This window comes from Protomyctophum bolini (assembly GCF_963924005.1).
Source record: "Protomyctophum bolini genome assembly, chromosome: 10".
NCBI classification, from domain to species: domain Eukaryota; kingdom Metazoa; phylum Chordata; class Actinopteri; order Myctophiformes; family Myctophidae; genus Protomyctophum; species Protomyctophum bolini.
This window is the reverse complement of record NC_137871.1, coordinates 16,119,918-16,143,822: the sequence shown is the minus strand read 5'-3', so window position 1 is coordinate 16,143,822 and position 23,905 is coordinate 16,119,918. Positions and strand designations below refer to the sequence as shown.

The 23,905-nt window shown below is 43.3% G+C and overlaps 2 protein-coding genes across 3 annotated transcripts; one reads left to right on the top strand and one right to left on the bottom strand.

The window, feature by feature from the left end:
* Positions 1-145: 145 nt before the first annotated feature.
* Positions 146-2,290, bottom strand: LOC308322596 (uncharacterized protein; the record flags this gene model as incomplete). Its single annotated transcript, XM_080773967.1, has 5 exons — positions 1,301-2,290; positions 993-1,133; positions 683-823; positions 306-374; positions 146-163 (listed from the first exon to the last, which is right to left on the bottom strand). The coding sequence occupies exons 1-5, from the start codon at positions 1,358-1,360 to the stop codon at positions 146-148; spliced, it is 429 nt and encodes a 142-aa protein (XP_080630093.1). The 5' UTR covers positions 1,361-2,290.
* A 5,183-nt stretch (positions 2,291-7,473) lies between these two features.
* Positions 7,474-23,840, top strand: zdhhc5b (zDHHC palmitoyltransferase 5b). 2 transcript variants are annotated; one of them, XM_080773851.1, is made up of 12 exons: positions 7,474-7,586; positions 10,340-11,916; positions 12,174-12,295; positions 12,921-13,078; positions 14,155-14,327; positions 14,596-14,698; positions 15,263-15,354; positions 15,779-15,911; positions 16,309-16,417; positions 17,254-17,360; positions 18,680-19,614; positions 21,483-23,840. In XM_080773851.1, exons 2-12 carry the CDS (start codon positions 11,768-11,770, stop codon positions 21,586-21,588), a joined length of 2,187 nt encoding a protein of 728 aa, XP_080629977.1. In that variant the 5' UTR covers positions 7,474-7,586; positions 10,340-11,767; the 3' UTR covers positions 21,589-23,840. The 2 variants fall into 2 exon arrangements, with proteins under 2 accessions (XP_080629977.1, XP_080629976.1); XM_080773850.1 differs by having other exon boundaries at positions 7,495-7,707.
* The last annotated feature ends 65 nt before the right edge of the window (positions 23,841-23,905 follow it).

Here is a 23,905-nt window from a genome sequence, read left to right as displayed (position 1 = left end):
GGACCTTTTGACGTCTCCCAGGGGAACATGAGAGCATGGCATGAAATGCAGACCGAGTCCATCCTAGGTGTCTGTAATGGATTGCTGTGTGTAAGTAGTTGAGGTGGTGTCCAGGCTTTTCGGAAGTGTGTTGTCTTTTGTCTGGTCATGCGTGATTGTGGTTCTGTGAAGGTAGATAGGAGAGTATTAATGAGTTATTAGAAGTGATGAGAGTTGTGAAATGTATGCATGTTAGGTCATGGAGTGAATGGTTATCAGCAAAAGTGCAGTACAGGGGTAATGGGAGAAGATGAGTAGTTAGTTACCTGTGGCCAGAGGCGTTTCCAATGAGCGGGTGTGTGTCGTTGTGTGGTGGCTGGCCTCATGATGCTGAGCTGTAAAGGTAGTGGTGAAATGTAAATATTGTGTTGTTAGAAGTAATGATAAACTGCAAGTGTAGGTCATCAATGGAAGAAGTGTTATTTAATGATGGTGTTGTTGCATTAAAGTGACACACACACACACACACACACACACACACACACACACACACACACACACACACACGTATGTTGATAAAATGGAGAATAGGAAAGTGCATGCAAGCACAGAAAGATAACAATGCACGGGCTTGAAAACTATTAAACACAGACAGAAGTTGTCAGAAGCACACACATGCAACATGTTATGAACGTGTGATTACCTGTTTCTGGTGCTGTTGCGTGAGTGGAACGCTTCCGTTTGGCGTTGCGTGTATCTGCTGAAAGTGATGTGCGTTTTTTTCGTGGTCTGATGTGTGTTTCTGGGGGTGATGTGGTAGTTGTCCTGTCCTCATGGCTGGGAGCTGAGATGGTAGGGGAGAAACGTAAATTGTATGTAGTTATGAGAGCTAATGTTATCATCTGTGGTGCAATAGTTATGTAATAATGCTGCTGTGCATTAATGCAGTCAATTTAAATATTTGTGAAGTTGGTAAAGCACACACATGCAACATGTTATGAACGTGTGATTACCTGTTTCTGGTGCTGTTGCGTGAGTGGAACGCTTCCGTTTGGCGTTGCGTGTATCTGCTGAAAGTGATGTGCGTTTTCTTTGTGGTCTGATGTGTGTTTCTGGGGGTGATGTGGTAGTTGTCCTGTCCTCATGGCTGGGAGCTGAGATGGTAGGGGAGAAACGTAAATTGTATGTTGTTATGATAGCTAATGTTATCATCTGTGGTGCAATAGTTATGTAATAATGCTGCTGTTGCATTAATGCAGTCAATGTAAATATTTGTGAAGTTGGTACTACCATGTGGGTAATGATATTAGTGTGTAGTTACCTGTGGCCAGAGGCGTTTCCAATGAACAGGTATGTGTCCGTGTTTGGTGGCTGTCGTCATGCTGCTGTGCTGAGATGGTAGATGAAAAATGTAGATATTGGGTTATGAGAAGTAATGATAAACTGTATGTCAGTAAAATGTGTTATTGCAGAATGTCAGTAGTGCATACATAATGTAACATAGATGTGTACACACACACACACACACGCGCACACTGAGCAGGGGGGAGGTGTCACTCTCTGTGTGTCACACGCACACACAGAGCAATGCAATGGGCTGTATAGGAATGAGAAAGCAATAAGCATACATTGACATTGGCAAAGCTGAAGGTGAAATAATGGCATCCCCATGCATCAAATGTCTGTTGTGTAGAAATTCTGAATGTCCATGTAATCTGTGTTTCTGTGGTAAGGCTGCTCCAATTAATTGATGAGTCGTTATGGAGTTGCTGAGTGATTGGCAACTAATGTAGTGATAGATTAATTGAATGGGCCTGAATATATCTGTGTAGGCTGCAACAATGATTTCATAAAGCGTAGTTTAAAATAGTTTTGAACAGGCAACTAATGTAGTGATAGATTAATTGAATGGGCCTGAATAGATAGATAGATAGATTTCTTGATTTTTGTGTCATGCACCAAAGGCGTCCAGCCCACATGGGCTTACAGGACACACCATGTCATTGCATTCAATATTGCATTGTGTACAATAAACAGATATGTTTTGTTGATATTCCCTTTTTTTTTTGTTACACAAACAAAACATTCTGCCTTATTTCCCACGCCCTGCATAAAAAGTCTGGCAAAGCAAAAGTACCTTTCCTAAAACAAAATTCCAGTTTTTCATAGTCCTCCAACCAGAAAAAGTCTGCAAATGTGTTAATGCTTCATATAATGGGCAGTAAAACAAAAGATGATAGATTGAACAGGCAACTAATGTAGTGATAGATTAATTGAATGGGCCTGAATAGATCTGTGTAGGCTGCAACAATTGGCGTGCTTTGTGTGAATGGCTGTGGCGAGGTTCACTGTAACTTTTTAGACATTCCACAGCGCCAGCGCCATGGGGGAGGGAGGAGGGGCACACACACACACACACACACACACACACACTGGGGCCAGCGTGTAGGCATAGTGTACTGTAGTAAATATATATGTGAGGCTGCAACTAACGATTAATTTCATAATCGGTTCATCGGCCGATTATTTAAACGATGAATCGATTCATCGGATTATGGCACCTTTTTGCAATTACTTAAAAAAATTAGCTTCAAGTTATTTTAGGCATGTTGTAACTAACAATAAAGATAATAAAAATGAATACTCCTTCAAAATTAATATGTTACCCCCTTTTTTATCCAATTTGATTTCATTGCCACTCCTACTTGTAATGATACTGTAATCTGTAATGTTGACCGTGTATAGCTGACTGTCTTTCTTTCCATTTCTATCTCTGGGACCCCAATTTTTATATTTTAATTTCTATTGTAAAATCAATTTTGAGTCCATTTGGTTCCATTTTTGTCTGTCACTGTGACTTCTGTCCCCACGCTGTGTTCTTAACTTCTTTAACAGGTCGCTCGTATTTCTTTATGTAAGATAAAGAATCCGATGAACACGGAGAGCCAAAGAGGACTTGTTGTTGCTGTTCCTCATGTTAGCGATAGCTGCTAAAGCTATCAACAGTAAACACAACCTTGCTAGGCTAGCAAGCTAACGTTGCAACAGGATCGTTGCGGTGTGTGTGGGGGGGGGGGGAGACTGAAGTTGTGAGAGACTCAGAGAGAGAGGGGTAGAATAGATGCGGAGCACTCTGGTCACGTTCAAGACAATCTTGTGTTGTGTTTATACGACCCGTTGCATATTGTTCGTTCAGCCTAGTGCCGTTACTGAACGGTAAAAAGAAAGCAGCTTTATGTTGCATTTTAATGTTGGAAAACACCCGCGATAATAATCGCTAAGATAATTCGTTGGCAACGAATTCAATTATCGATTTTAATCGATTTAATCGATTCGTTGTTGCAGCCTTCACAGGCGCAATTGCGATGTATGGATAAATGAAATTATTAAGCACGCAACATTGAGAAGCATGCAACATGCTGTGTGATTACCTGTTTCGGTTCGCGACACACACACACACACACACACACAGGGCGATGTATGGATAAATCAAACGAACGATTAAGCAAGAAACATTGAGAAGGATGCAACATGCTGTGTGATTTACCTGTTTGGGTTTGTTTTGCGCGACTGGCTCGCAAAAGTTTGGAGGCACGCGTGTATTTAGAAAGTGCGCTGCGTTTTCTTCGTGGCATATTGTGTTTGTGGGGGGGTGATGGCAGAGTATATTCCAGTCCAGTTGGCGGTGGCAAGCATGAGTCGTTGTTGTTTGTGTCTTTGTTGTTGGTGGAGTGAGTAGCCTACAGTGCAGTCAGAGTGTAGTTCACAGGTCACACACAGGAGCAGTGAAAGGGGGAGGGGACTTGGGATGGCAGTGTAGAGTAGGCACGACATTGAGGGGTAGAAACCATCCCGGTCGCGTGGTTCATCTAACGCGTGTGTCACTGTGAAGGACTGGCCCCATTAAGTGAACGTAGTTGGCGTAGTAGACGCCAACATGACGATTCTGACGTAGGCTGTTGAGGTTGAGCAAGAATAGCGTGTTTCAGAAAAGTAATATTTAAGCAGTAAATAAGGCATTTTTGGCGAATGCTATGTAGTCTATGTCTTTTGTGGGAGTGTGCAGGTTTTATTTTGCATAGAGAGATGTGTGGTGGAAGTGTGGCTTGGTCGGAGATAGAGCACGAATGAGCGGCCAGGTGCTCATGCACCCCTTTCTATTAGGGTAGCAGGATATCTACTATACAAGTGAAAAGGTGTACCCATACTCATTCTTTGTGCTCTATCTCCGACCGAACCACACTTTCACCACACATCTCTATATGCAAAATAAATTCGGCACGCTCCCCGCACTGACATAGCCTATTTTTTTGCCGTTCAAGTGTCTTATTTACTCTATTAAATATTACTTTTATGAAAATCACGATCGAGCCAGCAGATAAACGGGTGCCACAACACGCCGAGAAACAAGGAATTTAACCACGCTACTTGCATACACTGTAACTCGCTTACAATTCGCAAACCTGGCAACACTGCCTGCCTCTTACGTCACCAGCTCTGTTCCTCCTGGCCTCCGTAGTCCGTCGCGCTCACAATCTGTCGCAGCCATCTTGCTTTTCTTTTGGATGGGCGAGTGGACATTTAATGCTAATAAATTAATTATAGGTCCAGCAAGCAAATCATGATGGTCTGATTGTGCTCAATAGGTCACAATAACATTCCGAAATTAGGTGTTGTGTTTTGTATGGCATTTTCCCCAGTAGTAGTTGCATATCTATCTCAGCTTTTGCCTGATAGCACACATGCTAACGTCAGCAGCCATAGCAACATACAGTGTGCGCAGACATAACATGAGTTGTTTACAACACAAACACACGGCCTTTTAACCACGCAATACACACAACAGCTCGGGAGTTATTAAACCGAACGTGGACGCTGTTTCAGTGTTACATTTGCTGCGCATATCGGAATAATTGTAACGGCATGCATGATAAATGTAACAACGCTAAAAAACACCATTAAACATATCGTTTTCAGCTTAAAGCTATTACATTTCATTGAAGCAACTCCTTAGCATTGTTTTCATACCATGGATGTGATAAGATAATGTATCAAACATAAGGGAAATATTAAATAGCATCGGGTGTACCAGTTTGGCCATTTCTTTTTTTTCAATGGGGCAATACATTGATTAAACAAACGTTTGATTGATTGAGTTGTACAACGTTATACAACCCTAAACTAATTTTAGAATACACTACACAATACAATACAATTTTAGAACATATTTTGCACGTTCCATTTTTTTACTCAGAGATCCCTTTAGCTACACATGTAATATTTCCAGGCAACGGACCTACACATGTCAGCTACCATAAACCACTTCAAGTTATTAGGACGAAATAACTGACAGGAGTGACGGTGCTGTGCTGTGAGTAAACTAATAGGGGAGAGCCGCCAAGGATGTAACATTTTGCACGTTTCATTCTTTTACTCAGAGATCCGTTTAGCTACACATGTAATATTTTCAGGCAACGGACCTACACATGTCAGCTACCATAAACCACTTCAAGTTATTTTTTTGATAAAACAGGTCGGGAGTTATTCAACCGAACGTGGACGCTGTTTCAGTGTTACATTTGCTGCGCATATCGGATCAATTGTAACGGCATGCATGATAAATGTAACAACGCTAAAAAACACCATTAAACATATCGTTCTCAGCTTAAAGCAATTACATTTCATTGAAGCAACTCCTTAGCATTGTTTTCATACCATGGATGTGATAAGAAAATGTATCAAACATAAGGGAAATATTAAATAGTATCGGGTGTACCAGTACCAGTTTGGCCATTTCTTTTTTTTCAATGGGGCAATACATTGATTAAACAAACGTTTGATTGATTGAGTTGTACAACGTTATACAACCCTAAACTAATTTCAGAATACACTACACGATACAATACCATTTCAGAACATATAATATTGGCCAATATGTCAAATATGTAAATATTACATATAATGGCATTGAATGGAAGCGGACCATTTGTAACACATGTTACAAATGACCCGCTTTTGCAAGTTTTCTTTGCAGTTGCTTACAGACCAGAATGAACGTGAATTCCGTCTAAACACGATGCAAACTAATGAAGAACATAAGCATGAACACATCCATGTGGATTTTTATTCACCAACACCAAAGACAAAAATTGTACCACACATATACTCCAGGTGTAAAATTAGACGCATTTTGAAGGTAAACACTTCAAACTTCAAACTCCTGGCCACGTAGAGTACGTTGCTGTACACATACTGACGCGATGGCGTCATGGTGGCGTTGACCAATCAAGATATAACGTCCATGTTACAACCGTGAAGCGTTACAACCTTGGCGGCTCTCCCCTACATTTGTTACTAACATTAGGTTGTGGCGAAGTAGAAACGTGGCCAGCAGATACTGTGTTTTGGACAAACAGGCTAGGTATTGGTGTTGATTTGGGTCAACTGGACAAACAGCGTGGTGTTGTTTTGTGTCTGTGTTTGTGTTGGAGCGCCTCAGTGTGGCCGTACAGGTCATGTGCAACCTCTTCCACAGAGAGATGGAGACACTAAATCTCAGCTGGACAAACATGTTTGCATGCATGCATCGCTGCCTTGCATGCTGTGTGCTACTGTTGAGTCTGTCACTTACTTTGACTGATTTATGGCATTGTCTTTCTGTTAAAATCCAACTATGTTAATTTAAGAACTCTGGGCATATAGGTCATTGTTTATTCACTGTGCACACGTGTAGCCTATTGTATGTCAGACTGTATGTCTGTCCCACAGTCACAATCCTTTAGTACTTAGGCTGTGGAAATATTCAGGACAAAACAATGGTACATTTCCAATAACCCATTCGTTACTACATGTGGAGTCAACTCCCGCCATTTATTTCTTCCCATAGTGCGTGGCAAAGTCGCTCTGGGATGAGTGCGCGCGTAGCGCGCACGAAATTCTAGTATTATATAAATAAAAACGTATGGGTTTCCAATGCTAGACAATGTCAGACCCAAGTCAGTCATTCGTACACACTTCACAGTTAGTTTACAGCACTTCGTTCAGTCACCACCCCCTTCTCCCAGTCGGTTATACTGTTACAGCACTTTGAACGAAGAACGAAACTTTCGGTCTCCTCGGTCAATGTACCTTTGTACCAGTATGACCGATCCGACCCACTTTGAACGAAGAACGAAATATGCATTTCGGTCTTTCGGTCGTATCGTATGACCAGTCACCACCCACTTCGCCTCTGCATTCTGCAACTGTGTTGTGCGCTGTGGGAGCCCTGGAGACGGAGAGCATGGCCCCGCCCTGGCAGGCTCCGTCTCGCAGCCTCGCACTGACTGAATGAGAGGGGCAGCCGGGCGATTCCCCGTCATTTGCATTTTGAACGGATCGTTCACGGAAGTGACCGGATCGGTTTCGTTCACCAAAAAGAACTAGTTCTTTTGATTCGTTCGTTCATGACCGACTCATCTCTACTGATCATTCCACCTGAGAAGGAATGGACGGACCAGTTCCGGGATTCCTGTGTCGGCCTTAGCAAGCTAGCAAGAGCGAACTCCACTCGAAATGACACACACCCTTAACCCATAAGAGAGGACCCGTATGCAGTCGAATATTAGGTACACGACGTTTATCGCTTGTCGCTCGTTGAGATGTTTACCTCTGTTCTTTGACATAAAACGTTGGGGGAAAGAAAGACCCGGTTCGCGAGAGCAAAACTTCAACAACGCCACTAGCAAGGTAACGTTGGCTAACTAACATTAGTTTAGTTGAGCTGTGTGGGGGTTCTTCACTGAACAGCCAGTGTCGCAAAATAACTTTGAGGAGCCTGGCCGTTACTGTCTTATATCGCTTATATCCAACTGGAGGGCCTTTCCTTTTAGTCATACTGTAATTCAAATGCCTAACCGTAGGTAGTTAAAAACTTTCGTTACAGCGCGTAACACTATGCAGTCAGTTTTATTAGGCAAATCATCTTGTTAGCATGTTGGTGCTCGCTGCGCTAGCTGGCTGTTCGCAGTGCCCTGGCCTGGTAATGCTTTGGCTTATCACTTGGAAGCATTACTACTTGTCATATAAATGTTAATAACCTCAATGTAAACTGATAGCCAGAGCATATAGTACCAATTTTACATTGAACTCTGCATAGCCACCAGTGACCTAGTCACTGTCACGTTATTGCTCAGGATGGGGATTTAAACTTGTTTTGAGTGGTCTGTTATTGATTGTTTGCAGCGACATGACAGACAGTAGTTAAGGTTCAACGTGGTGGAGATTTGAGGATTAACATTTGTTATTGTGGAGGAGGGGATGGGATTTGTTGTGGAGTGGCAGTCAGACGAGACGAGATGATTAGTTGTGTGTCAACAGTGGCTAGAGTGTTGAATGGACGTTGTCCCTGTGATGCCATTGCTGTTGAGTGGGTCACGGACTGAGTGTGACGTAGTACCAGTGCTGTTGAATGAGTCATTGACGTGTGTCTGTGATGCATGCCAGTGCTGTTGACTGGGTCACAGTGTGCCCTCGGTCCCAGGCTTACTTATGGTCACAGTGTCGTTGTGTCAGTGTTGTAATTGCTGTTGAATGCTCAGTAGTAGTAGTACCATATTGCCAGTGTTGTCAGTACTGTTGATTGTTAAATGGGTCACACTGATGGTGTGTCTGCTTTGGCACACCGGTAGTGTCAGTTGCTTATGACTAGTACTACCGGTGGCATAGTAGGCATAGTTTTAGGTTAAGGTTAGGTTTAGGTATAATTTTACTGAGGTTGGGTTTAGGCATAGTTTTACTGAGTTTAGGGTTATTGTGGGAGCTTTATAGCCTGGTGGAACCACTCCCCCTGCTGGACAAATGTAATTCTGCCAGAAGGGAGAGTCTGGTCTCTCTCGGGCAGAGACGATGTACTCCGATCCAAATCAGACCAGAGCGATATACGGTCGCGGCCGCTAGAGGCGGGATCAACGCGAGACTGGTGACATATTTGCCACAGCGCGAATCTAAACGCAAAGTAACAAGACTACAACTTCCTGTTCATCGTTTCTGCTTGAGAGAGACCAGATGCAGGCAGGAGGAGAGAACTTGTGACTGCCACAAACTGGTGGAGTCAGGTTAGGAGCTTTAGGCATAGTTGAAAAGAATGAACTACATGGTGAATGGTACATTTATAGTGCCTTTATCCAAGGCACTTTATATAGATTGTGCATTCCATTCACACATACATTCAGACACACCGATGGCGGAGGAAACCATGCAAGACTTTAACCTTGAACCTGCTCATCCGAAGCAATTAAAGGTTCAGTGTCTTGCTCAAACTGGGAACTGTGTTGGGGAACCTTGCGTTTCCCAACCGGCAACTGAGCCACAGCTGCCCCAGTCAATTACAGTGACTACTGGCCAATCACAGCGGGGCTTTCCTAGAACTGCGGTGGGATCATGCCTGTGTCAGTGGCTGTTTTGTTTTAGATTTTACATTCCATAAAAAGAAATGCATAGCAGGGTGCAGACATCATGCATCAGACATATCAGACCTGTGTGTGTGTGTGTGTGTGTGTGTGTGTGTGTGCTAAAAACCCAGCTTCCCATTGATTGATTGAAATATTTATTAACAGTTTACAGAATTACAGTACATTTCAAGCACAAACTCAATACAAAGACTGTTAACTGTGAGTGGACGACCCAATTAAGCATTACACCTGTTTACAACAGGGTCCACCATGTTCAATTCATCAAAACATTTAGAGAGGTACAAATAGACACTTCTATATAGTTAAAGAACAGAACAGGAATTCATCATAAAGGGAAAAGAAACATATACAGCGACCTGTTGATCATTGAATTGATTATCAAATCAATCCATTGCAAGCATTTGTTTTGCACAAAATAATCTCCTTGTCCTAAAAACTGCCATAGGCACTTTTCTAAATTGAATGACCTCATCACATTTGTGGGGACTGCTATGGCCGCTGAGATAGCCTAATAAATTATGTCTGTCTTTGTTGTATATTTAGATGTTTGTTTTGGCTGGTTTCAATTGAGCCTCTTCAGGGCATGCTGATGACAGGTGATGTTTATGAATGGTTGCTTGTGTGACAGCTCTGTGCGCAATTGAGAAGAGGAAACGGCAAAGTGAGATTGGTCACATGGTTAGTCAGCAAGGGTATTGTGAAATAAAAATGGAACTGTGAGAAGAAAAATGTGGTCAAGTTTTGACAAACTGTCCTGCCACTCCCTCCCTACACACAGCCCTTGCATGCAGCCTATTTTTAAGTGAAAAAAACAGTGCCATGGTGTGTATACATTATGTTTGTGTTCTCTTTCTGTTCAGTGGTTGTTTTGCTGTTGTCTAATTTTGATTCCATCTCTCTTGTTACAGGGACGTTAATCTGTTTCCATCAGTGGTGGGTGAAAGTAGACGAAGCGGGAATACACTACAGAGAAGGAGGCAGAGAAGGAAAAAAAAGACTGATGTGTTTCCGACTACATTGCAACCTACTGTAGCTGTGTGCAATTTCATTTAAAAGGAACCATGGGAAGGGAGGTGTGTCTGCAGAGAATTTGGAGGTGGGCGGGGCTTCTTCTACACCCTGGTCTGGCCAGGTGCGGCGATGGCTTGGCGATGCTCACAGGGGTTCTGTTTGGAATGAGTTGATTCTGCTCCAGCATTGACACAAAGACTGATGACAGAGGTCTCAGAAGATCCCAGGGAGATCTGCTCAGCCAATTGACCCAATTTATTTCCCGCCTGCTTTCAATGGCAGCGATTGATGTCATTCTTTATCAACATTTTTGTTTTTAAACACTTATTTTTTTGCAACCATTCAAATGGACTTTTATTTGTTTTGCTCATCAGCTCTAGAGATTGGTTTTTGAAGTAGATTTTGTTTTGTGTGCATTTAATTTTTCCCTGCTGTCTTATTTTTAATTGCTGGACCTGTCCCTACCACACCCACCCACTCAGTGCCTACACAACCCCTCTCAGACAGTCCTCAGTAGCTGTGCTCAGTTCCTCTGCCTCTTCTCCCGCAGTGCTTCTGTTCTACACCTGCTGGCTATCCTTCCACTACCTCTTCATTTTCTGATTGTCTTCTTTTATACATATCTACAACTTTATTGAAAAAAAATGCTCTGAGAGGGGTAACCAATACTTAAGCACAGCATGTAATGATGAATAGCATCAATGCAAATATAGAGTTTCAGGTGTAGGAAGAAGCCTAGATTGCTCTGAAAGCATTTGTGTGCCAGTGTCTACACCTCTTGCGTTTACTCACAAAGGTTTTGACTGTACTGGTGCCAGGGAGCAGCTTAGAATAGAATATATTTATACATAATTTGCACCAAATAGTTACATTGAAGCCATATGGAAATATTTATGAATAGCCCACTATTTTTGTATCATATTGCTGTTGTACAGTTTTAATTGTGGGTTTTGAATAGTTTTAATGAGATTCTGTTGAAACTCTGCATGAAATACACACGTGGAACAATCTATACAGATGCAAGCAGAACCATAGATTGTTTTATAAAGAATCATATCTGTGCTGCTGTTCTATTCGTGTTGAGTGACAGCAACTTGCAGGAGGATAGGCTGAAGCTTAGTAAGCCTTCATTGACATCTCCCTTCTGTTGCTGCTTTGCATTGCATGGTAATACAGTTACTTTTTTCGGTCTTCAGTCATGGCCCCACCTCCGAGTCAGACAGTACGGTGGTCATCGCTTTGACCCCTCAAGCTCCCTTTATAGTAGGTAGACAGAGCCCTCTCCATCCCTCTGTCTTCACCGCCACTTCTCACCTCTCTCTCTGATGCCGGGCTTCACTAGTGGGGGGGTTGGGGGAGGAGTAGGGGGTCCTGCCTCCGCTCCTCCCCGACCGTTTCGCCCCAGCCGCTACGTCCCCGTCTCTGCGGCCACCACCTTCCTGGTTGGCTCCACTTCACTGTTCTTCTGCTTCACGTAAGTGTCTTTCTTTTACGCGCGTACACACACATGTGCACGTGTACACACACACATGCGTACATAAAGAAAACACACATTTCTCACTATTAATAAAATGTCTACCTAGTAGTGTTTGTTCCATAATATGGTAATATATTTTCATGCCCTCTTTTATCAGTCCTGTGATAAGTGATCCCGTCTTATATGCAGCGTGTTAAATGTGTATTATTTTTCTCACTTAACCTTCTCTCTCTGCATTCCGTCTGTTTCTTTAGGTGCCCATGGTTAACGGAGTATTTTTCCTCTGTCATTCCTATATATATTGCTGTGATCTTCCTTTTCACCCTTGCCAACTTCTGCATGGCCACTTTTATGGATCCTGGAGTCTTCCCTAGAGGTATGCACATGCGCGCGCACGCACACACACACACACACACACACACACACACATTGCTTAGTGAACTCTAATATAGTATTTGTTTTGTGACCATAGGCTGCAGTTTACTATGGAAACCTGCAAAACCTATTAGTCTGTCACCCCTCGTGACACACTCCATATATGGCCAATACAGAATTCATTCCAAATGTTGATCTCATAAGACCTTGTAAACTCAAGACACTACGCCGCTGCCACCCTTAGATCTCCATATATGGAGCTGACCTCTTCTGACATTCCATATGTTGATATGACCTCACCAAACCCAAGACACGCTCCATATACAGAATTCATTCCATATGTTGATCTGAACCCCCATGCCAAAGTGCCAGTTCTCGCCCTGCAGTCTGCCATCACCCAGGCGGATGCTTCTCGCCTTCAGGGTGTCTTACTGGTACTATTAGTGTACATTTAATTTTAAAACCCCAATCTGAAATGAATTTTATGTCAAAAACAGTACTGGTGATGGAAAATCAACCCAAAATGAAAATCAACATTTATCGACATTGTATGATCATTGATGATACTACAATATAGCATGTGGAGTCTCCAGGGTTGCTGACCACCATGTTTGTGTGTATTTTAGCGGAGGAGGACGAGGATAAAGAGGATGATTTCCGTGCTCCGCTGTACAAGACAGTGGAGATCAAAGGCATCCAGGTGCGCATGAAGTGGTGTTCAACATGCCGTTTCTACCGGCCACCGCGCTGCTCTCACTGCTCTGTCTGTGACAACTGTGTGGAGGTAAGGCTGGACAAGAACTGATACTGTAGTGTCTAAGAAGCGGTAGTACAGGAATTATCACCCATAATGCCCTGAAGGAAGTTATGTTAATGCTATGCAGTTCTGTTTACATTCCCAGGACATGAACACAGTGTGATGATTGGTAAAAAGAAGACTGATTCCATGGGAACTACATACAGTAGACACATTCGGCTGTAGTTAATAGTAAATAATCAATGTAACCGGCGTTGACCAGCAGTGGTTTGTGCGTTAACACATAACCATAGGTAATAGGTATTGCATGTAGCTTTTTAAACATGGAGGGCTGTATTTTGCGTGTCTTAAGTACCAGGTCTTATTACTTAACTTAAGACCTGGAGGCGTGATCAATGCCATTTGGCTATTCTGAGTGGCCAAAGAGCAATAATAAGACCTGGTACTTAAGACACGCAAAATACAGCCCGGAGTCTCCTAATCATGTTCCATGGAGGGCCGAGAGGGACCGGGTGCAGGTTTCCTGCGAACCCAATGCCCACACCAGGTGGTTTCAAGGCCCTGTGTAGACTAGCTGCCCAAATCCAGCCCATATCGGATTTGTGACATATCCATATTAGAGGCACATTGTTTTTATGCAGTCTGAGCAGAAAAACCCACATGGAAACTCTTAACTGATTTTTGCAAATAAGATTTGAATCCCATTCCATAACCTTGTCCAGGCTGCATAAAACCAATCAGATTATCTGGATAGGAAATCAGATTTGGGCTGCCAATCTGACCACTGCCTAATTAGCCCCTCCCTCTGTGTGAAGGTGTCCTCATCACTGACATCACCTGGTATAATGTTGGGTTGGAGCAAACATGTACTTGTCCCTCATGGGATGCAGTCATTGCCTCCACTTCAAAGTCTCCCAAACATCATGTCCTGGAAATTCATAGAAAGTGTTTCATGTGGCGCAGTGATTCTTCGTATACAAAACCCCCTAAAATGAAGGAAAAGGTATAATTAAGCTTGTGCAAGCTGTTCATCTTGTTAGTTTGAGTTAACCCTAACCCCCACAAATGATGAGCCTCATGATACACATCCCTCTCCCCGTCAGGACTTTGACCATCACTGTCCCTGGGTGAACAACTGCATCGGCCGAAGGAACTACCGCTACTTCTTCCTGTTCCTGCTGTCTCTCACCACCCACATCGTGGACGTGTTTGGCTTCGGCCTGGTCTACGTCCTGCATCACAGACAGCAGCTGGACACGCCACATGCCGCTGTCACGTATCCTTCACCCGGGGGCCATGTATGTTTAGCCATGGTTATGCTTGCATAACACACTTGTGTGCACATGCTACAACGATGGCACCTGAACTCTTTTACAGCCGAGATCGCCTTTTGACGCCTATTTTAATTTAAATTGATTACGGTTCACAACTGTGTACATTATTAACCTATTCAAATCGCGATTGTAGAGCAAAGTTTCCCCCTTAAAATGTTGCTGTTTTGGTGGGAATATTGTATTATTGCATCCTTGACCAGTTTCTCCCAGTATGGCTGTTATGTGTGTGGCTGGTCTCTTCTTTGTCCCAGTAGCTGGGCTGACTGGTTTCCACATGGTGTTGGTGGCCCGTGGGAGGACCACAAATGAACAGGTACCATGTAGCTGCTGTCTAGTTGGCAACTCCATTGATAAACACATTTAGTTTTCTGAAAATCCTATGTTTCTATGTCAGTGGTGCTCAACTTTTTTTCATGTCGAGGACCCCCAGAATTATCTCAAATTAGCCACGGACCCCTATCTGAAAATATATTGTTCCAGGGACCCCCCAGAAGCAAAGAGTTTAGTAAAAAATGTTCGCACTGAAAGAATAATATTCCACATTTTGCGACCGAACTTCACCGAAGGTCGTAGTTAACTATGGAATTGTGCATTTCCCGTCAGTGTGTCGGGCACGTGACATCAGGGATGGATCACGTGCCCGAAAATTAAGATCTTACCCCCCATTCCAAAACACCAGCGCTCGCCCAGCAGTCTGCTGTCACCCAGGCGGATGCGGGCGAGGTCGCTTCTCGCCCTCAGGCGTCTTACTGGTGTATGACTGATTCATTTATAGTACATCGCCTGGACATAAGTGTCTGGACATAAATGAAAGGTAATCTACCTTCACATTAACACAGCGTACGTGCGTTCCCTCCATCCACCTCTATCCTACCAGGTGACAGGGAAGTTTCGAGGCGGTGTTAACCCCTTCACCAACGGCTGCACAAGGAATATCTCACATGTGCTCTGTAGTTCCCAGGCCCCCAGGTCAGTCCGTCCTTCAACCACGCCTCTTTTTCCACCCCTCCTTTTCCATTGTTACTCTCCACAATTGCTTTTTCCATTGCCCCTTTCTCTCTCCCCACTTCTCTTTCTCCTCTCTTCCACCCTCTACTCTGTTATTCATCTTTCCCTCTTCTTGTATAAATAAAATTATAAATGGAATATGTGATTAAACAAGACTTCCATGTGAATGATTTGTATAATCTATAATTAATACCTAGTACTAGTTTGTGCCTGTGTTTTTGTGTAATGCTGTGTGTTTTGTTATGGTTGTCGTTGTCAATAGAGAACTTACTATTGGCATGGCAACCTATACATCCTAGAAATATTTAAATAATTTCCCTTTTTGCTCCTGTGCTTTTTGTAATGTACTATATACGTAGATGAACATTTCGTGTCCCTTTCTCAGGTATGTGGGTCGATGGCGGGGCCCTCAGACAGTGGAAGTACAGCCTCCATTCCTGAGGCCCCCCCTCACTGAGTCCCAGTTAGAGGCCAAGGTCTTGGACAATGGCATCCAGAATGACCGACACAGCACCAGAGTAAGGACACTTAAAGGAGGTTGTGATGTAATGATGTAACTCCAAATGTGGACAAGAAATCAAAAATAATTGCTCCAGTGATTAGAAATTGATGATTCAAAATATGCTCCTCATTGACTTACATTGTACGCTGAAACAGCTCTCAAAGTCACTCTTTTAGTATGGAAACAAACACAAACAAAGTTGATTCAGACAATACAGAGCATCACCAAAACTTTTTATATAAAAATGTTAACTTCCTGTTTGAAGATCCACGGATCCAGTCCGGATTTTCTTCCTAATAAAAATGGCAAAATCACCAGGAAGTTAACAGTTTTATGGAAAACTGAAACATATTAAGGCCTAAATGACAATGTTTTGTATGTGTGTGCCTTTCTCTGTCTCTTCTTCATGGTAGTCCAAGAGCAGCCTGGACCAGATAGAGAGCCAGTCGGCAGATGCAGAGCCACCGCCTCCTCCCAAACCGGAGCTCCGCTACCCAGGCTTGCCACGTGCTGACACAGAAGGTGAGACATACAGACGTACACATGTACACTAACCCAGATACCCTGACTTGCAGTGTGCCGACACCGAGGGTGACATGCACACTCGTAGATATAAAAACAAATAGATGCCTCATTGGCCGCTGCAGTTCTTTGGAGCTATGGAGTGTCCGACTCCAGCGTAAGTCAAGCGGAAGTGCAGAAGGCATGCTGCGTCGCTGCCTCTCAACTGACTCCTGGCCAATCACAGTGCCGAAATGCAATCCAAAGGAGCTTTTTATGTATATTTTATGTCTTTATGTTTGTCTGTCTGTGCACACTAACCCAGATACCTGACTTGATTATTATTCTTTTTTATCTTCTCTGCTATTTACAATTGTTTAACTTGTATGCCAACAGATCACTGTTTTCTTTAAATGTAATTAACACACAAATACCCCAAAGTAGTGCTAGGTGATATGTTACATGGGTTATGTCTCTGCCCTTTCAATGTTGTCTACACACAATAAGATAAAACCTCAAAAGGAAATCTTGGAGGTATTTTAGAAAATGAAATACAATTTTCATATTGAGCATTAAGTACTTCTCCCACCCCACCCTCACCTGGAGACTTTTAGCCCGTGTCACACTGTTTCTCAAGCTTTTACCACTATTTTTTACTTGCATTTTCTTTCTTTCTTTTCATTGTTTTTGTTCCTTATATCATTTAAGGGTCTTATGTGTATGACTATGTTAAATTGTGTTTGTACACACTGTCTTCTATGTAAGTCTGAGTCTGTTGTTCACATCTCAAATCAAGGTTCACGATGTATCGCTCAGCACAATGTTCAATCATTGTTTCCGTTTGCTTTCCTCCACAGAGAGCAGTCTGTTGACGGAAGCTCCGCCCACTCCTTCCATGTACAAGTACCGGCCTGGCTTCGGCAGCCCAGGGAGGAACCACACGGCCCTTACACACCCTAACAAGGTACATGTACAGTTTCATACAAGTGAAAGTAGGATGTTCATACTTCAAACCCCTTCAGAATACGTTACCTGAAGTAAATGATGTCCCTTATCATTAGACTCTGGACCATGTGGACAAAAAAACGTTGCAATATGTACAAGCTTGTTTTTCTATTAAACTTTTCAACTGGATGTGGTTAAATACAACTCGTCAAAATGCTCAACAAAAGCACGAGAGAGAGAGAGAGAGAGAGAGAGACAAAGAGCCTGTCCAACAACCTATGGCATGATGTAACTTGCACAGTAAATTTGGCACGCTGGCTGTACACACCATTGGTGGAGACCCAGTTACCTAGATATTATACCACTGACTGGTTTGAATGTAGTTCTGCCTCCCCTCTGCTTTCCTTTTGGTGGTTAATACCCTGCCCCTCTTTTTTTGTTTTCTTTATTTTTAACTGAACATTCAGTGGCCATCAGTCGATCAGTAAGTCTCAGCTACAGTAGTATCATCATCTTGGTGTGTCCGTTTTGACTAGTCTCGCGTTACCAGACTGTTGCCTCTCGCAATTTCCAAATGCTTTCATCATACAGTCTGGAGCAACGGAAGAGCTGTCATGAGTAAAATATAAAGTGGAAGTGGAGCCTCCTTCCCACTTCCGTTTCGTCTTTACAGTCGCGCAAATTTATTCTAATATGAATAGAATCATCCTAAGCATATATAGCTTGTTGCTTAGCAGAAAAGGAAATACAAAAATAAAATGTAAATATATTTTAAAATATATTTTCGTGAACGGAAATGGCAGCTTCCTTACTCAGATTTCGGCAGGCTATATAGCATTTGGAGATTGTGGAATAGTTATCTGGATACGCGAGACTAGTTTGACTGTCGCTCTGTGTGTTTAGACCTATCCTTCCTCTCCTTGGAACTGCATTACCTGGAATGTATAGTTTGTACAGTATATAATAGTATATGTGTGTCCTTCATATTCATATGTGTTCATACACAGTCTATGGTATCCAGTTGTAGTGCTTGTGCAAGAAGCCACTTGGTTTGTTTACAAATCCAGTCGTGTGATAATTACAAAGCACTGGTCCAGCATCCAGTTTCGACCCCTCTTTATCTTCTCCCCGTTTGGTAGAATCTTTTGAAATTTTGTTTTTAGTTTTTTGCTAGAATATCTCCAGAGCATGTGATCTGTTACTCAGTAACATGGCTATTTCATTCTTTCTCCCTCCTCCACTCTTGACCACCTGCCCATCTTTTGTTGTCTCCTTTAATACCCCCCCATACGCTTTCACTCACCTGGTCTCTTCTAACCCTCTCCTTTCCTCACTCAGATGATCCGTGGGGAGAGTCTTGACTCTACATCTCCCTCTATCCTCCAGTCCAGCCGACAGCCCAGCTATCGCTCGGAGCCCAGCAGCTTGGATGGGGTCACGGTTGTGGGGGGAGGTGGATGTGCACGCAGGGGGGTAGGGGAGAGGGGCGAGGGCCCTGGAGGCCCCAGCGGGACGGCGGTGGGGGTCACGGGGGGCATGTCAGGCTACTCCCTGGCTGGTCGCTCCTACACCTCCTACCCATCCTCCCTGGTCCTGTCCACTGGCGGCTCCCGCTCCTCCAGCCTGCGTTCGGCGCAAACAGCGCACAATGCGCTCGCCACGCTCCAATCGGAGGGCACCACAGACACCAGCTACAAGAGCCTAGCCAACCAGACTAGGAACGGCAGCTTGTCCTATGACAGCCTGCTGACGCCATCCGAGAGCCCTGAGTTTGAGTCGGCCGCCCATGAGCTGTCGCCGCAGAAACCCCGCCCCCCGTTTACCCTGGCGACCGGGGTTGCTGCGGCGACCCACTCTGAGGTGGCGGCCGCCGGCGCCCCACTGCAGGGCTACACGTCGCCCTTCCTCTCTGCTCAGCTCGCCCAGCAGAGGGAGGGGCAGCTGTTCCAGGGCTCCGCGTCTTTCTCCTCTCCCCATAGGGCCTACCTGCGTGCTGTCAGCCCATCCCCTCCCGAGACCCAGCACTTGCTCCAGCACAACCAGGACCCCCCACCCTCCTCCTCCCGACCTCCACGTGCCTCCTCTCAGAACCCTTCCTCCTCCCCGCGGGCTCGCTCCCTAGAGCCTCCCATCTCACCTCCACCTCGCGGCCCCTCCCTGGGCAAATCCCAGTCTTACACTGGAGAGGCCGGGCCGCAACACAAGCCTCGGCCTGCGGGAGGAGGTGCCACAACAGTGGGGGGAGTAGCCGGAGGAGGGACACAGGCTCCACAGTGAGTAGAGCTCCGACAGCCTGCTACTCTTCCTTCTCTTCCTACCTAATCCTCTTCTTCCCTGGTCTGTGTCAGCCCTGCTCTTCCTCCCTGATCTGTGTGAGTCTTCCTTTTCGTCCTCTGTGATTCTCAGTCAGTCTTTGCTTTTCACAGCAGCCGTTTTGATGGGTGAACGCAGCCAAAGTAAAGTACCACCTCAGAGTCTAGGGGGTTCAAATCCACTGCTGTGCATCTGGCTTGGGCAACTGCCTATAGACGAATCTGCAGAGTCGTGCCCTGTAGGCCAGCTATAATGCAATCAATGCTGCGGTGTCAAGCTGTGCTTAATGTAACACTGCAGCTTTGATTGTGCCCAGGGCAGCCTGTGCAGTTTTGTCTATACAAACACTTTCCTCTGTGTACAGGGGAGAGAAGCCAGATGCTGTTTGTCAATGCATGTAATCCCACAAATTAATCATTAATAATAAGAAAAATATGAGGAAAATTGTATTACTTCCCGCATGAGGCCCATTGTGGGTATGTTTCATGTAGGTGATGCTGTTTGCCAGCATGGACATCTTCTGTAGCATGCTATTGCTAGTATACATAATTGCCTAATTGAATCTCATACACACAATGTTATCAGCTGTGTTTATCCATTAAAATGGCTGCTGCCTATTGTATGTCTGTTTTATATTCAGTACACCTGTGCATGTTTTTTATATACAGTACACCTGTGCATGTTTTGGTTCTTAAGTGTCTCTACTATGCTGTTCTGTAGTTATGTATCTTCCCTGTTTTGTCCCATCTTATAACTTTAAAGAATGCAAGCACACGTCTCAACAAGTAGTCTCTTAATGGTTGCACTGCTCAGAAGAACGCTTATAAACAAAAATCACCAGCGCTCACTTAAATGGCCTTGAGGTAGTTTTATTTAGGTAAGCACAGGCAGCATAGTACACACATTACTGCAGAGCCTCCTCAGTGTAATGTACTCATTACATTCCGAGCACTAGTGTGTTTATTTATACACATACTCGCATAATTTGTCTATTTTGAGATTCAACTATTTCATCCACTAGAGGGCAGGGTGATTGACTAGCCCAGAGGCACTGTGCCAGCCAACTTGAGCTAACGCAGTGGTTCTCAAAGTGTAGTCTGCAGACCCCCATGGGTCCTCGACAGGGTTCCAGGTGGTCCCCAGAAAAGCATCACAATCAGGTTATCCACATTGACCCAATTTTATACATTTTGAACTTGTACTTGTACCATGTACTATTCAACATTTTGGAATAATAAATAAGAAAATTGTATCTTCTGGCGGTTCCAGGCACAAACTCTTTTAAGATGGGGGGTCTGTAGCCTAGTACAACCACTGAGCTAAAGAGCTAAATAGTTTTGTTTTCCCAAAACTCAATACATACCCCCTACCCTAGCACTATACAACCACCCCAGAGCTATTGAGAGTTCATCATTTCCCAGAACTGAATAAATACCACAAAAAAAATCTGGTTGTAACTAACATAGCCGCTGACAAATATATATATTTCCCCCAAAGAAATTACATATATATATATATATTACAAAATATACTTTAATATACATATAGATATGTAGTTAGTAGCTCCTGACTCCTAAGTTCTACCTCTTTTCTGTGTACTGTTTGATGTGCCCCCTAATGTTTCTTTCCTCCAGTATTGTGCCATATATATGCTGAGTATGTAGGTACGGAGTTTTAAGGGGTCTTGAAAATGTTATTCAAATGCCTTTAAAAATAACAGAGGAAAAAGGAAAGTCTTTTAGAAGTAGAAACACTAACCTCCACCATCCGTTCTACCCTGTCTCCATCCTTGACCCCATCCCTCCTTCCCTCATGAATGTCCAATCAGATCCACCGCTCGCCCAGGCTTGGCCAATCACAGTGCATCCAAACCGGGTGGCGGGGTGAAGAAAGTGACGGGCGTCGGCGGGACCACCTATGAGATATCAGTTTGAGTGACGAACACGCCTCCACAGCCTATCACGGGGGGGATAATTCGACTGGACAACTTCGACTGGACAAAATTCTCTCAGTTGAGCTGGATTGATATTCACAACGTTGCAACAAAATCTGTTTCTCACTCTGACAATTATGTTTCTCACTCTGTCAGAGAGGCAGGGGACTGACAGAATAGGACTGGTCTGGTACTCAATTTGTTATCTTTGTAATGTCACTGGCCATTCTTCTCTGCCAACCTTTTCTTATTTGAACAAACAGTTAATTGAAGTGGAACAAGGCACCACATCATGCTGTGTTTCCACAAGAGGATATTCTCTCGGAAAAGCCACTCTGCGAGCCATAAACTGATGGCATCACAGCTAGAGCTTGGGGTACAAACATGTCCATAGAAGACAAATGGATGTTCAACGATTCGCTGTTCTCCCTTTTGGTACATTAGCGCACGATGAGTCTCTACAATGCAACTCGATCCATAAAAGGAGTGGCGTTTTTCACTCTATCCGTAAAAGGAGTGGCGTTTTTCACTATGGGTGTGGAACTTAAGAGTGAGAGATGTTGGACTGGTGACCAATAGGAACTCTCTCTGAACCAATTGGACCTGGAAGTCCAGCTCTAGGTCAAAGGAGACTATGAGCATCCATAAACACATTATCATTTTAGTTTTTATAAATATTTTTTTTAAATATTGTTTTATATAAATGTATAAAGAATATTAGAAATTATTGGGTCGAACAGTGAGGTGTTGAAGGTAACTATCGCTGATGTATTGTGTGCAATTATACATGAAAAGCAAGTTTGAATCAGTTGCCTGTTTTTAAAGTTGACGGCTGCATCAGCCAATCAAGGACTCTGGATGGTATTCTTATCATCCAAAAGAGAAGGATAATGTTTGGTGGACAGCTGAGGTGGAAAACAAATGAAAGCCACAAAGAAATTCAGAATCATAAGTGCAGCACAAGCTTCTTTGTGGAATGTATGCTTGTAATTTTTATTCTAGCTACATTATGCAAATCCTATGTTTGTAGCTTTAACATGATTGTCCTTTTGGTGTTTTGTTTTCCTGCAATGTTTTTGTCTCAATCAAGAAGCTAGAAGAACCTTATACCTTTAAACTTTTAAGGATGGCCAGCCAAATGGGGCCAGGGAGGGAAGGGGTTATTTATTTCAGAAGACAGGAAAACCTTTGTAGTTTTGGACACAATTCCAAACCAGTCATTAGTTACTACACCCAGTTGTAATGTGCAATTAAGAGTCATCAGATTATAAATTTCACTTAATTTTGTTTTTCTTTAAGGGTAAAAGAGCTATGGGCATACTCACAACGGTGATGGATGGGCAATATGGGCAGATATGCTCAATCACTCCACCTCAATCAATACTTTTAAGTGCTGTAGGGACTGGTTTGCAATTGGAGACTGTTTGGTTGACTGATTGGTTTTTGCCTTGAGACCATTCATAGTGAAGCAAGCACATTTGTATCGTTTTCTACTGTTTTATTAGTTTTTACATTATTTCTGAGAAACAAAACCAGATTTGAATATTTCTATTTTACTGTTTGCTTACCCTGTTGATTTATTTACTTAACAAAAAAAATCCTCCAAAGGTACAGCTCACTTTTTGCCCACAACCAGGTTTAGGGAAATGAATGAATATATAGGCAGTGATGTGTGTGCGTATCTGTCAATATTGTGCAGTTTATTTAATTTTTTTCATCAAAGCCCAGAAGGTATTTAGTTTAGAATGTCCAAGCTAGCTGAATGTAGCATGTCTTTCAGTTTTGGAGTGCGCGCTTGAAGCACACATCATCATTCTTCCCAAAGTGGTTGTGGTACCAAGGTTCACAACCCCAACCTCTCCTCCCAATTATGTCCTTGGTGTGCATGTGATTCTGTTGTGCTGAATGCGTCTCCGACGTGCATACCTGTGAGAAAAACCTTGTCGAAGGCACACACCTGGATCATGTGCGTGTGGTAATAGCAAATGAAGCATCATCAGCGTTTTTGGCACAAGCAGCTGATGTGACAACCTGTTACTTTCTTCACTCAATGGCCAAAGAAGATGGCCAATGAACAATTTAAATTGATGCGAGTATAACAAGTATACTGTATGTGAGAATAAATACTGCTACTGTGGGCTGTGATGAATGGAACAAGTATCTGTAATGAATATGTTAAGACATTTCCAAATGGCCTTATGAAGATTTCTTTTTTTTTAAGATGTCTTCTCAGAATAAAAAAGGTCAAACTGATGGGGTGAGTGGCCAATATAAATGTTTAATGATTATTTTAGAAGTCAGCATCCATTATCCAGATT

Coding starts and splice junctions, on each gene's coding strand:
- zdhhc5b (XM_080773851.1), top strand. CDS start 11,768: ATGCCGGGCTTCACTAGTGGGGGGGTTGGGGGAGGAGTAGGGGGTCCT. Junction 11,917..12,173: donor TCACTGTTCTTCTGCTTCAC/GTAAGTGTCTTT, acceptor CTGTTTCTTTAG/GTGCCCATGGTTAACGGAGT. Junction 15,355..15,778: donor TGTAGTTCCCAGGCCCCCAG/GTCAGTCCGTCC, acceptor TCCCTTTCTCAG/GTATGTGGGTCGATGGCGGG.